At 38.1% G+C, this 14,164-nt stretch overlaps 1 protein-coding gene across 1 annotated transcript in view; it reads left to right on the top strand.

The window, feature by feature from the left end:
• LAMA4 (laminin subunit alpha 4) overlaps positions 1–14,164 on the top strand; it is a 150,939-nt gene that overhangs the window by 115,083 nt on the left and 21,692 nt on the right. Inside the window, exons 19-27 of the mRNA XM_079939603.1 lie at positions 2,262–2,438; positions 3,112–3,257; positions 3,948–4,110; positions 4,994–5,127; positions 5,590–5,761; positions 8,828–8,959; positions 10,600–10,742; positions 12,339–12,477; positions 12,933–13,070. Coding sequence (XP_079795729.1) covers positions 2,262–2,438; positions 3,112–3,257; positions 3,948–4,110; positions 4,994–5,127; positions 5,590–5,761; positions 8,828–8,959; positions 10,600–10,742; positions 12,339–12,477; positions 12,933–13,070 — 1,344 coding nt within the window. The remainder of the gene's footprint in view (positions 1–2,261; positions 2,439–3,111; positions 3,258–3,947; positions 4,111–4,993; positions 5,128–5,589; positions 5,762–8,827; positions 8,960–10,599; positions 10,743–12,338; positions 12,478–12,932; positions 13,071–14,164) is intronic.

The raw sequence follows: 14,164 nt of genomic DNA, 5'->3' as shown, positions 1-14,164 counted from the left end.
AAGGAGCTTTGAAAACCAAACCAATTCCTGGTCCCAACCTGAAAGCAATACTCATGCTCTCTAGAGGAAGGGCTCAGAACCTGTATTTTTTTGAAGCTCCTCAGTGATTCTAATGTGTAACCAAGATTAAGAAGCACACATTTAACCTAGTCAACAAAGCTCGTAGAGCAAAAGGAATCAAGGAAAGCTAACCCCACTAAAAGACTCAATTTTTTTATTATTATTATTATTCATTATCCTAACAGCTGTCTTTGTGCAGTTACTATATGGAATAATCTTGCTCATCTACCTCTTCAAAGAATTCTCTAGTGCAACATAGATGATATGAAGCTTTTACTGACCTCTCTACAGGCTTAACACATAGCAGCTAAACTGAACAATTTCAACAAAGACCTCATCCTGAGATGCTATACAGAAGCAACACAACACCATAACTAGTGCTGGCATTGATGGGAAATATCCTGACACAGCAATTAACATTTTCAGTGTGGCAAAACATGGCTTGTTCTTGGCCCCCTTTCTAATTTGTTTTTTTATTAATTTATAGACCAGCATTATTTTTTACAACCAAATTATATGGTTTTATTTTTTCAATTGAGAGTCAGCCTGAACAGACTGTTGGTCCTAATTACTGACAGAATTAAGAACTGGAAATCAACTATTTTGTAATGAAGGAAATTATTATTGGTAAATATACCCAACTTTTTTTTTTTTTTCTTTTTTGCGGTATGCGGGCCTCTCACTGTTGTGGCCTCTCCCGTTGCGGAGCACAGGCTCCGGACGCACAGGCTCAGCAGCCATGGCTCACAGGCCCAGCTGCTCCGCGGCATGTGGGATCTTCCCGGATCGGGGCACGAACCCGTGTCCCCTGCATCGGCAGGCGAACTCTCAACCACTGCGCCACCAGGGAAGCCCCCAACTTTTAAATGATATATGATAATTGGTCCCACCCCACAAATCACCTTTTTTAGATACCTTGAAGAACATTTCAAAAAAAATTTATTGTCAAGAAGTGGCATTTCCAATGCTAGGTTTCTGTGAATGCCTTCTGGTAGTTTTATTTCTATGGGGTAGAATTTGGGGGCCTTAATCACCTGAAACCATTTTCTGAAGAGAGTCTTGGCAATGCCTTCGGGGCCCACACAGCTCCCCAAAGGGAGATGTTTTCTATGCATATATACATCTTTTTCAAACTCTCAGTTTTTACAAAGGAACTTTAATCCCATACACTGCTTGATTGTTCATTAAGATTTATTGTGCTTTACTCAACTGGCAACATAAGACAGCTGCACTCTAGGCACTTGGAAATATAATCTTGAACTCACTGACCATCAGTATTAATCAAATTAATATTATTCAGTTATGTAATACATCTACTTATTCATAAATATTTGCATAGATGACATGAATATACACAGTCCACCTACTTATTAATACTCTGAAAATCACCTCGAATCAGACCAGTTCAGCACGTTATATTGGGCCTCTTAGAAATGTATTTACTAAATCCTGCTTTGTTGTGATGCCTTTCTAAGGATCATTATAAGAAACATCTTAATGAACTCATCACTACAGTTAGTATAATGATAAAGCCAGGCACTGGAAAACACTTTACAGTTATCATCTGGTTTCATTCTCATAACAAATTTATTGTCCTCATTTTACAGATGAGGAAACTACAGGTTAAGTGATTTGCGCATGGTTCCATAGCTAGTAAGTGGCAGAGCCAGGTTTTAAGACCCCATCTAAGACTTCAAAGCTGGCCTCTAGACCCCTCCCAACTGTCCAGACATGATCAAGGATATTGCTCACAGCCTCACCCCACGCTCCTCTTTTGAAGACCCTAGGGAAAAGGTCCTAGCTATATTAGTACCCAAGATTAGTTATTATTCTCCTGATCAATTAGTTGTTAATTTTATGGGCCTTGTGAATTGTATAACTGACCAAGTATCCCTTCAAGCTGTTTAGTTCACCTTAACCAAATATGTAGTTCATTGTGGAATGCATATTTATCCTCATTCTTAGACCTACTTTGTCACCTTTTTGTTCTGCTTTCTTTCACCTCACTTTAAATTTAAACTGTATTATCTTCCTTAAATCCTTTCTCCAACAAGTTGAGGACATAAGTAAACAAAGGCTTGGAGGTCACGGGTAAAGCTCAGAGACCTCATAAGGAATGAGGGAAGCCCATTGAGAACCATGGGAAAGCACTATGCCCATTTCTGCGGGGTACTTTTAATGGAATAATTTTGTAACTCCAGATCCAAGTCTCCATGATGTTTGATGGTCAGTCGGCAGTCGAAGTGCATCCCAAAGCCAGAATGGATGACTTAAAGACCTTTACGTCCCTGAGCCTGTACATGAAGCCTCCTCCTGTGAAGCAACCAGAGCTGGGTGGGACTGCAGATCAGTTCGTCCTATACCTCGGAAGCAAAAACGTAAGAGCATGTGGTTGTAAATGATGGAATAATGTTGAAAGGAAAGATAAGTGCTTTTTCTCTTGCCTTAAAACAAAGCTACCTGTGCAAATAAACAAAATTTCTATTCTAGCACCTCAAAAGTTATAGACCATTTTAAGGCCAAGACTAAAGTAGTGACTTTAGGACAAGTCATTTCTTCTCTGTGTGGGATATTTCTGTGGTTTCTTCATATCGGCCTCACACTGCTAACTCTGAGGAGTCTGAATGCAGCATTTCAAAGACACCCAGAGTACAGAGGCCTATTATGTTTAATGCTGAACCCTGCTTTGAAGGTGCATAGCAATCGGTATTGCCAGGCTGCATTATATCCCCAGATTAACCAAACAAGGTTAGCACACTCCTGACAGCCATCAAATGTCCACAAGCCCACAGTTGCTTGCCTTCCTGCCCAAGGTATATTTGGACAGGCATGGAGGGATCGGGGGGAGGGGCAGCACACTGATGCAGCCACAGGGAGGCTGCAAAGAACGAGGCGCTGCCCAGTCTAATGGGCACTTTGGTAATAATTCAAGCCAGACTTGCCTTATATACAGCCAAGCATCTGGATTGCTAATTGTCTTTTAAAGAAATGAGAACGAAAGATGACATTCATTCATATGGATTTTATTTAAGAGACTTCTTGACATTTCAGGCCAAAAAAGAGTACATGGGTCTTGCAATCAAAAATGATAACCTGGTGTACGTTTATAATTTGGGAACTAAGGATGTAGAGATTCCCCTGGACTCCAAGCCTGTCAGTTCCTGGCCTGCTTACTTCAGCATTGTCAAGATTGAAAGGTAAAGTGAATCCGTGACACAGGGCTCATCTGCAAATTTCATAAAAAATCTATTGAATGCACTCACGCATGCACTCACGCATGCACGCACGCACGCACACACACACACACACACACACACACACAGTCTTTCTATGGATGTTGCTCCTCTTTCTTCCATTATTCCTGTACTCCTTCACAAATACCTTAGTGGAAAACAAAAAATTAGAAAGAATAGTCATCACTTCTAAAGAGCAATCTGATTATTAGATTTTTTTAATCTGGCCAATCCATGAATTGATTCCAAGATGGAATGTCTTTTTTTCCCTTTCCCTTTGATTGTTGACATTATATAAATGCTTATGAAAGTGACAAAATCAAATCACCAATTCTGTGATGAAGGGACATTCACATTTTGACATTTAAAAAAACAAACAAACATATTTTCGGGCTTCCCTGGTGGCTCAGTGGTTGAGAGTCCGCCTGCCGATGCAGGGGACACGGGTTCATGCCCCGGTCCGGGAAGATCCCACATGCCGCGGAGCGGCTGGGCCCGTGAGCCATGGCCGCTGAGCCTGCGCATCCGGAGCCTGTGCTCCGCAACGGGAGAGGCCACAACAGTGAGAGGCCCATGTATCACAAAAAAAAAAAAAAAACATATTTTCTACAAATTATCTGGCTAATAAAGAGTGAAAATTCTTTATCTGAACAGGGTAGGAAAACACGGAAAGGTGTTTTTAACAGTCCCAAGTCTAAGTAGCACCGCAGAAGAAAAGTTTATTAAAAAGGGGGAATTTGCGGGAGATGACTCCTTGCTGGATCTGGATCCTGAGGACACTGTGTTTTATGTTGGTGGCGTGCCTTCAAACTTCAAGGTGAGCTATCCAGCTATATTTTGACTTATTGCAAATCTATAGTGATTGTTTTTAGAAGTCCATAAAGCCTACAGTGATTCAGCGCTTGGATGGAAACCTTAATATCTTAAAAAAAAGAGTTTAGCTCAGTGGGTGGTAGAATTCTGAATTAGGATCTATAAATCTGCTGCTTAAATCTGGTCTGTGCTACCCACATTTTCATAGTGTCAAATACTTTCAAGCTATATCTAACACTTGAATATCAATTTATTTCATTCTGATACATGCATATGTAATTAATTACCCCTACCTACTGCAGGAATGTCTGTACCTTGTGGGCTTATAGCTAGTCTTCAGGTTTACAGACGACAGTTTCAAAAATTCCGTTATCTCAGCTAATATACAGGCATGAAATGAAATACCTAGGATGAGGGAGGGGGTGGGGTCTAGGAGGGGAGATGAGACCTGTTGAAGGGCAGATACAGGAAAGGCCCAGGAAGACAGGGATTTGATCCAGGATTTCAGTTGCAGAACTGTTACTCACTAGTGAGAGGCACATTAGTGAACCTCTCTGAGAATTACTTTCCCTCTCTTTATGTGAGGACAGGAATACCTACCTCACAGAGCTGGTGTAAGGATTGACTTTGGTCATGAATCCACAGTCAGTTGTGTGACTGGCACATATTATATGCTCAATAAACCCCACCCTCTCTGCTAAGATATGGACAACTGAAAAATCTTCGTTATTCTAGATGGTTTAGCATAGAATAGACACAAACTCAGGTCTAGGAAGATATTTCTATCAGTGGGAAGGTCCCCTTGACCTACTGTTGTCTCACTGCCTGATCTGTGTGGACTGGATGAGATGTGGTCATGGCACAGTTGACTTCACCTTGTTTCACAGCTCCCTGCCAGCTTAAACCTGCCTGGCTTCGTTGGCTGCCTGGAATTGGCCACTTTGAACAATGATGTGATCAGCTTGTACAACTTTAAGCACATCTATAATATGGATCCGTCCAAATCAGTGCCCTGTGCCAGGTAAGAACGTGTTAGGAGTACTAAAAATTTGATAGCCATGCAAGAGCTGCAGATGAGACAAGTGTGGGTAAATATTCAGGTTTTCAATCTTTTTTGGGGGGAAACCAGTTTTGAAACTGCATAATAGTCATGCCTGCACACAACTTTTCAGTTCTTCTCTACCATAATGAGCATGCACTATTATTAAAAGTTAAACTACTTGTTTGCAGCTTTGGTTTCAGATTCCAGAGACTGGGGTCTCACTGGAACCTTCTGTTATCTTAGCACATAGGGTAGAGAAAAAAAATCCATTACAAACAATTTGTTTAAATGCTTCTTTGTGTCTCCCATGCAGACATCAGGACTTCATTTAAATGCTATTGAGGTCCATGAAAAATGTCATGAGAATGGGTTAAAAGGGCCTCATTTGAAAAGCATAACAGAAGCTGTCATATTCATATGATCCTTGTATTTTTATTTCAGAGATAAACTGGCCTTTACTCAGAGTCGGGCTGCCAGCTATTTTTTCGATGGTTCTAGTTATGCCGTGGTGAGGGATATCACAAGGAGAGGGAAATTCGGTCAGGTGACTCGCTTTGACATAGAAGTTAGAACACCAGCTGACAACGGCCTTGTGCTCCTGATGGTCAATGGAGTGAGTAAAAATAAAAATCCTACATCTTCTCCCTTATTGCCTTTACTTTCTGCTGTGCATGTTTCTAGGAACCTTCCCAGGTTGAGTGTGTCATGCCATCAAACTGAAGTTTTAGCTTAGAAAGCAAAATTGGGTTTTTTTCCTTCAGGGAAATGATGTCAGCAGTAAGTAAAAGCAGCCATGAGATGCATTTCCCTGCAGTACGTTTTTGGATGTATATTAAATATAACCCCTTTAATAAACTAAGGGAACTTTAAGGAAAATCAGCACCAAGATCTAGGCGAGCATGTGTCTACAGAAATTTAGCACTGACTTTTTAAATCATATGCCCTAATCAGTTAAAAAGAAGTTTGCATGCTTAATATGTGTGTGTGTGTGTGTGTGTGTGTGTGTGTGTGTGTGTGTATTTATATATATACACACACACATACATCTCTTTATTTATTAATGATATACATATACTACATATGAATATAATATTCAAAACTAGGAAAAAGATAATTTATATAAAAACTGAATAAAAATAAATACAATTTTAAAATAAAGATGAAGTAAAATAAAATTAATTTTATTTTGCTAATGATACAAGAATTATTAATGGCAGTGTTAGTGAGAACAGTGTAATTAAACATGCTTAAGTATTTTTGAAAGTCTCATTAAACGCATTGTGATACAAGTTTTGTCCTGAGTCCAGTTTATTTCAATACTAAGTTCTATTGGCTATCATAACTAGGCAAGATACCTCATATAAATAAAAATGTAGGAAATATATGATTAGCTGTGCTTACTAAATCATGGTACGGTTATTCAGTCTCATTCACCAATTGGCAAAAGTTGTCTTTGAAATTCAGCTGGCAGATTTTCATCTTTCCTGATGTCCGTTCTTGCAAGGTAATCAGATATCGTATCATTTTGTAAACTTTAACAAAGGAATTCAAGACCGTTAAAAATCTTCATTTGAAAGACTTTTAAACAGGTTAGAAATTTCTTTCCAGAAATGTTTTAATAGTGCAGATATGAGAGTTTTTATGGTAGTATACTTACATTCTTTTCATCAACAAATTTACTTACCAATAGAAAACTTTTCCATATACATTTTTTAAAAACCATCTCCCCAGGGCTTCCCTGGTGGCACAGTGGTTAAGAATCCGCCTGCCAATGCAGGGGACGTGGGTTCGAGCCCTGGTCCGGGAAGATCCCACATGCCGCGGAGCAGCTAAGCCCATGCACTACAACTACTGAGCCTGTGCTCTAGAGCCCACAAGCCACAACTGCTGAGCCCATGTGCCACAACTACTGAAGCCCGTGCACCTAGAGCCCGTACTCCACAACAAGAGAAGCCACTGCAATGAGAAGCCCACGCACTGCAATGAAGAGCAGCTCCCGCTTGCCACAACTAGAGAAAGCCCGTGTGCAGCAACCAAGACCCAATGCAGCCATAAATACATACATACATACATACATACATACATACATAATTTTTTTAAAAAAAACCATCTCTCTAGAGTACAACTTTCTTCCCTGCCAAAATAGTTTCTCATCCATTGTTACAATGCCCCTACCTTGAAATTACAGATCAAGTATGTTTTTTTTTTAGTAGCTAGTAGGTTTTATACTACTAAAAGACATTTGTCATCACAAGTAAAGGTCAATAAATTTAGAATAATTCATTTTATAAGGAAAATGTGTAACCCTCTTGAAACTTAACAGCCTTTTTAGCAACTTACAGGAAATAATCTGCAAACATCTACATGTCTCAAAATATTTTCACATCACTGTATCTCAGTAGAAAATTACTGTAAATAGTCTATTATTAAGTGACCTCACTCATAAATCCATGTAACCAGGCACACATAAACGTCAATAATTGCAATAGGCTAAACACAAAGAAATGAGTGGGGGGGCCATGGCCTGCCTTCAAGTGTGGAACTTCATTCTCAAAGCCTCACATACTGTGTGAATCTAAATCCCATGAAAATCCATCCAAAGGACAAAATGAAGGCCCAGAGTCAATCCACGTATTAAATATTAAAAGTTAGCTTCTTTCTCTATTTTAGAGTTTTAAAATGAGTATAAATAGAAGTTGAAATATTTTCTTTCTATACCTCAGTGCATTTTGTTCCACATTCGCAAGAGTATATAAATTCTGCCCAAAAGATCACTTTCTGTGAAATAGGGACTTTCCATAATACTTTATTTTTCAAATCCATTGAATTCTTCTTTTTTTTTTCAGTCTTTATTGAATTTGTTACAATATTGCTTCTGTTTTTATGTTTTGGTTTTTTGGCTGAGAGGCATGTGGAATCTTAGCTCCCTGACCACGTATCAAACCCGCACCCCCGTGCATTGGAAGTGCAGAGTCTTAACCACCGGACCATCAGGGAAGTCCCGAAAATCCATTGAATTCTTGTGTCTATGAACTATCTTCTAAAACAAGCAAGCCTGACCAGTAAATTACTTGAGTGTTACAGAATTACTTTGGTTCTTGAATATCACATGGTCCAAGCACGTAATAATTCCGTATTTATCTACGTAACTCCAGTGTTTCAAAATAACACAGGAATGGCCCTCTTCTTCTTAGGTCCATATTTGCTGATAATTTTCTAAGATTCTTTTCAGCATACCTTGGAATTCTTTTTCAATGTTACCAATTTTGCTCTTAAAGTGAAATGTAATCACATCTATTGGCCTGTTATAACTTTGAAATGTTGCCTTAAAAAAGGGCAGTTTGAATACATATGGTCTATAATACTCTGTTTTCAAGATTGTTAAAGGTCAATAAGGTAAATTTTAAATTTCATTAATTCACAAAGTAAATGAAAAACAATAGAAGATAGTTGTTTTAAATTGTAGATAAATATTAAAATTTCGGTGTATAAATGAGACATAACTGCTGATATGGATGTAGTTGTGATTTTTATTTCATAATAAGAATATCATGAGACTTCTTTAGTCTGAAAACAGTTTCAATAATAAAGTATACAGTGTTATTTCTCAAATTCAGCTAAACCTTCTCTTTCATAATAGCAGATGCTCACATCTTATAACTTTTTGTCTTCTCCACAGAGTATGTTTTTCAGCCTGGAAATGCGCAATGGTTACCTACATGTGTCCTATGACTTTGGGTTTAGCAACGGCCCTGTGCATCTTGAAGACACAATGAAGAAAGCTCAAATTAATGATGCAAAATACCATGAGGTACTGATGGTTGCAGTTTGAGTATTTTGTTTTGTTTTATTTGTATTTAGATCTACTGATCTAATCAGATGGTCAAATGAGATAGGTGAGAAAGTAATTAAACTGAACACCTTCACATATAAAAACCAAGTGAAAGGCCCTCACCTACTCAACTCCAGGATAACATTTGCTTTAAAAGAATGGATATTTTATCATATTGGAGTTGTTTGTTTGTTTTAATAAATTTATTTATCTATTTTTGGCTGCGTTGGTTCTTCTTTGCTGTGCACAGGCTTTCTCTAGTTGCCATGAGCGGGGGCTGCTCTTCATTGAGGTGTGCAGGCTTCTCATTGCGGTGGCTTCTCTTGTTGCAGAGCACAGGCTGTATGCGCACGGGCTTCAGTAGTTGTGGCACACAGGCTCAGTAGTTGTGGCACACGGGCTTAGTAGCTCTGCGGCATGTGGAATCTTCCCAGACCAGGGATCGAACCCATGTCCCCTGCATTGGCAGGCGGATTCTTAACCACTGTGCTACAAGGGAAGTCCCATATTGGAGTTTCTAATAAAAGAGTCAGTGAAGATTCATTTTAATTGCTTCATTGATCAAAAGACTCCCATTAATACTCTATCTCTTGATTATGATGGCACTTCTATACATTTGTTGAAAATGAGAGTGTAGATACACAGCCATTTTTTTGCTTTTTCCTTGAGTCCCATTAAATGTAAAAAGAGTAGATATAAGTAAATCATTTCCTTTTAAACCATTTATCCAAAACTTAGAAAATACTAACAGATTTTCTTATAAAGAAAACCCACAAAGAGTGCTCTTCAGTCCTGAACAGATGTGAAGTATACTGATAATATATTTCTTCTATTTTCACTAACAACTACTTTAAATCTACACTTTAATAAAATATATAAAAGGCATAATATCTTTTAAGTTGAACTGAAATGCAGAGACTAGAGGCTATATTTCTCTTTTCAGTTCAAAGTCCATAGCCTTCATGAGGATGGTTTACAAAGAATATTTTAACTATTTCTCTGACTGGCATTTTCCCACATTCATTAAAGCATCTCACTACACCACAAAAAAATGACACCTGGCAGCATTCAGTCCAGGGCCCAGAAGGTAACTGTTTATAATTTTTTTCCTGAATCCCCTCAGAGGGGCAAAATAAAACAGTTGGTCTCATAGCAAAATTTTTCTTGGGCTAGCCTTATCTCCATATGGAAACCCTTCTCCAGCAAATATGAACTTCTGGTTATCTAAGAAAGAGTTTTCATGTCTGTGAGTAAGAAAGGAAGATCTTATTCCCCGCTTTGTGAACAAACAAGCATAAGAACATGGAGGCCCAGCTCTTACAACCAGAATAATTAAAATATATAGCAGTCTTCAAAAAGGTGATTGTTGGCTTCCCTGGTGGCGTAGTGGTTGAGAGTCCGCCTGCCGATGCAGGGGACGCAGGTTCGTGCCCCGGTCCGGGAAGATCCCACATGCCGCGGAGCGGCTGGGCCCGTGAGCCATGGCCGCTGAGCCTGCGCGTCCGGAGCCTGTGTTCCGCAACGGGAGAGGACACAGCAGTGAGAGGCCCGCAAAAAAAAAAAAAAAAAAAAGGTGATTGTTAAGCAGTGATCAACTTACTATGCACTATTTCTCCCAGATCTCAATCATTTACCACAATGATAAGAAAATGATTTTGGTAGTTGATAGACGACATGTCAAGAGCATGGACAATGAAAAGATGAAAATACCTTTTACAGACATATACATTGGAGGAGCTCCCCCAGAAATCTTAGAATCAAGGTAAGCTTTTTTGCTGTTGTTAAGCTGCTTGTTCCTAACGAAGCACTGGGCTGAGGATTCAACATCCAGGAGAGGTGTAGTAAATGTTTGAGCATTCCCACCTACTATTTTTGTACACGTTTACAGAAGCACACACACAGCCATTCACCCGTGGGCCCTGTGCAGCTAGTCCTCATGACCTCCTTAAATTGTCATCTAGTAGATGTGATCTACAGATTTCTTTAATTATTTATTACTCTTAGAACATAGTCTAATGCAGTATTTCTTATCCGCAAGAGGAAAGGTGGAGCATGTGTATTATGTGAAAACAAAGAAGCATTGTGTTCATTTACTTTTGTTTTAGTATTAATTTAGACTTATTTGAACTCTCAAATAGCATCTTAGGGTAAACAAAAATTTTAAGCCTGTGGGGGTTGTGAATTAAGTATAATGAAACATTAATATATTCAAAATTTCAGCTGTCTCATTACCATCAGTTCATAGCATCAGAGACTCTTAAAACTGAGAGACAACTTTAGGATATTCCAGTCCAGTCACTCTCAACCCTGCTTCACATTAGAATAAACTAGAGAACTTTTATAAACATCGTTACCCATGACCATTCTCCAGAAATTCTAATTGTTCTGGGATGAGGCCCCAACCGTAAGCTTCCTTTCCAAACTAAATATCCTCTTCAATTCCTTCAGCCGTGCCACATGGGATATTTAACCATTATGGTTGCTGTATGTGCACCTCAGTCTGTCAATTAGCATGATCATGCAGGTATGATCTTGTCAGAGCAGAGTAAAGTGGGACTGTTACCCCTTAATTTGGCCAGTGTTCACCTAAAATACATGGAAGTCATTGTAACTTGCTCAAAATTAACTTCATATTCATACAATATCCAATAATATGTTCTTGGGCACTTCCTATCTTAGCCATAATGATGGGTGCTAGGATTACAGTTTTGAGCAAAATGCCATCCTTAATCTTAAAGATAAAGGATTTCTCACTTTCCTATTGCTCCAGAGGCCCAGCGTTCACTAAAAACTTCTCTAGCCTTAGTTGATTAGTGTGTTGCAGATACATTAAGGACAAGTAAATGAGTTCATGACCCAAGTGGATTAGTGGAAGACTGAAGACCCGGGTTCAAATCCTAACTTACCACTTGTGACATTAAAAAAAATTACTTACTATTTCTCAGTTTCACTTTATAGGTAAACCATGTGAAACTGCCAATTTTTGACCCATACATATGTCAGTTCATTATGGTTCAACCTATTAATCATCTGTAAAAGGGAAATAATAACATCACCATCTATATCACTGAATTGTTATACAGATAAAATGAGCTAATGTAAGTTAAAGGATCTTGAAAATTATAAAGAAGTAAACAAATTGGCTTCGTGCAGAATAAAGCTGTTCTGTATGCAAAGATTAGACATTACTGTGTGCTTATGAAAGAAGGCATGAGAATATGAATAATTATACAGCTATTAAAAATAACTATAAATAAAATCAAAATTTTATATCCTACATATGTAGGGTAACATCATCATCACCACCACTACCATCATCATCATGGCTATATCAGTAAAGACTAATTTTCTTTTCCAGGACCCTAAGAGTACACCTTCCCCTGGATATCAATTTCAGAGGATGTATGAAGGGTTTCCAGTTCCAAAAGAAAGATTTCAATTTATTAGAACAGACAGAAACCCTGGGAGTTGGTTATGGATGCCCAGAAGACTCTCTTGTAAGTACACAATCAAAAGGTTTTTAATAAATAGACAAGAAACTTACTGCTCTTAAAAGCTGAAAAAGCTCTTTTCTCTGTAATCCTGTGTACACCTTGGGCTCTTTTCTGCCACCAGTGGAAAGAAGAATCATTAAGCTAAAAAGGCTTGTGGGGATCCTCTGTGACTTGTCCAGTTGCTTCACTTTTCAATGGTTGGGGCTACCAAAGCCCAGAGAGGCTGCGTGAGCATCTTCACTCACTCATGGTGGAGGAAGTAGGGAAGCTGAAACCCCATCTTTTAGAGGCATACAGAAGGAAGGCTAGCATGCCTGAATTCCAGTATAAACCAGAAATTAAAACATAACTATTAACATAGGAACTAGCAGATAAGGCCTTTGGTATGTAAGAAATGGGCATTTTAAGCTTTTTGATAATTATCCAAACACTGTATTCCTACTTTCTTTGGCACACAGATATCTCGCAGAGCATATTTCAATGGACAGAGTTTCATTGCTTCAATTCAGAAAATATCTTTTTTCGATGGCTTTGAGGGAGGTTTTAATTTCCGAACATTACAGCCAAACGGGTTACTGTTCTATTATGCTTCAGGGGTAAGTATTTGTTTTTCCCTGTGGAATCTTCTTTGTGGCAATCGTTTTGTCTGTTAAAAATACTTTTAAGCACCTTAAAAGTGATTTTCAATTCAGATTAATTTTGACTCGTGTACACACACAAATGTCTCATTTCCGACACTTTGTAAAATATTATATATGTTGTATATGAGGAGTTTTTAACCTGGGCTTCATAGACCCACCTCTCAGGGGTTCATGGAAAGAATTCAGTGGGTCTGTGAACTAGGTGAGAAAAAATTACAACTTTATTTTCTCTAACTACAATTTAGCATTTTCTTCAATTGTGAATGTTGGCAACAAACCACAGTAATATTAGCAGTACCTGTCACTTTGTCATTAATAGAAATCACAGGTATTTTTCATTGCACATTATAGTAGTCACAGGTATCTCAAAATATTTTTGCTCATTGCTACTTCTAAATTGCAGTAGTTATTAGATCTGCTAATAGATTTTATTATTTAGTGCCTTAATGTAGAAGTACATATATAACTATGTCACATATTTATTGGTTCAATATTTTGAAACTGTATTTCAATGTAATTGGTTTCCTTTGTATTCCTACATATTTTGTTCAGTGATTTTAAAATATTTTATGAAGGGGTCCATATGTATCACCAAACTGCCAAAAGAGTGCATAGCACAAAAAATGTTAAGAATCTCTGTGTATATATACAAACTCATGTGTGATTCAATTTGTGAAATAGTTCTTGAATTTGGTATAGAACACTGTAGCTCAGCTTATAAAGATATGCTGTGTTGAGAATACAATAAGGTTTGTAAAAGTTTGGTGACCTTAAGTTCTAACTGATTTATCTCTGAAAAGGTCATCACCAATATATACACTGATGGGCCAAGTCATAATATGATTTATAAAAGCAGCTTTTACTTTTCATTCTTATTACCTTGTATCTGTCACATTTATATCCAATTTAAATCAGTAGCATCTGTGAGAATTTACCCAAAACACTTTGTAGGACCTCTGCCACCAAACCTGCCTCAGATTACCATGGTTAGTTAAATAATACCTTTTGTCCACAAAAAGTAGTTATGTTGAGGGCTAACTGTAGAGGTT

Source organism: Stenella coeruleoalba, assembly GCF_951394435.1.
Source record: "Stenella coeruleoalba genome assembly, chromosome: 12".
Classification (NCBI taxonomy): Eukaryota; Metazoa; Chordata; class Mammalia; order Artiodactyla; family Delphinidae; genus Stenella; species Stenella coeruleoalba.
Note: the sequence above shows the minus strand (reverse complement) of the source record. Positions and strands in the feature narration are given on the sequence as shown.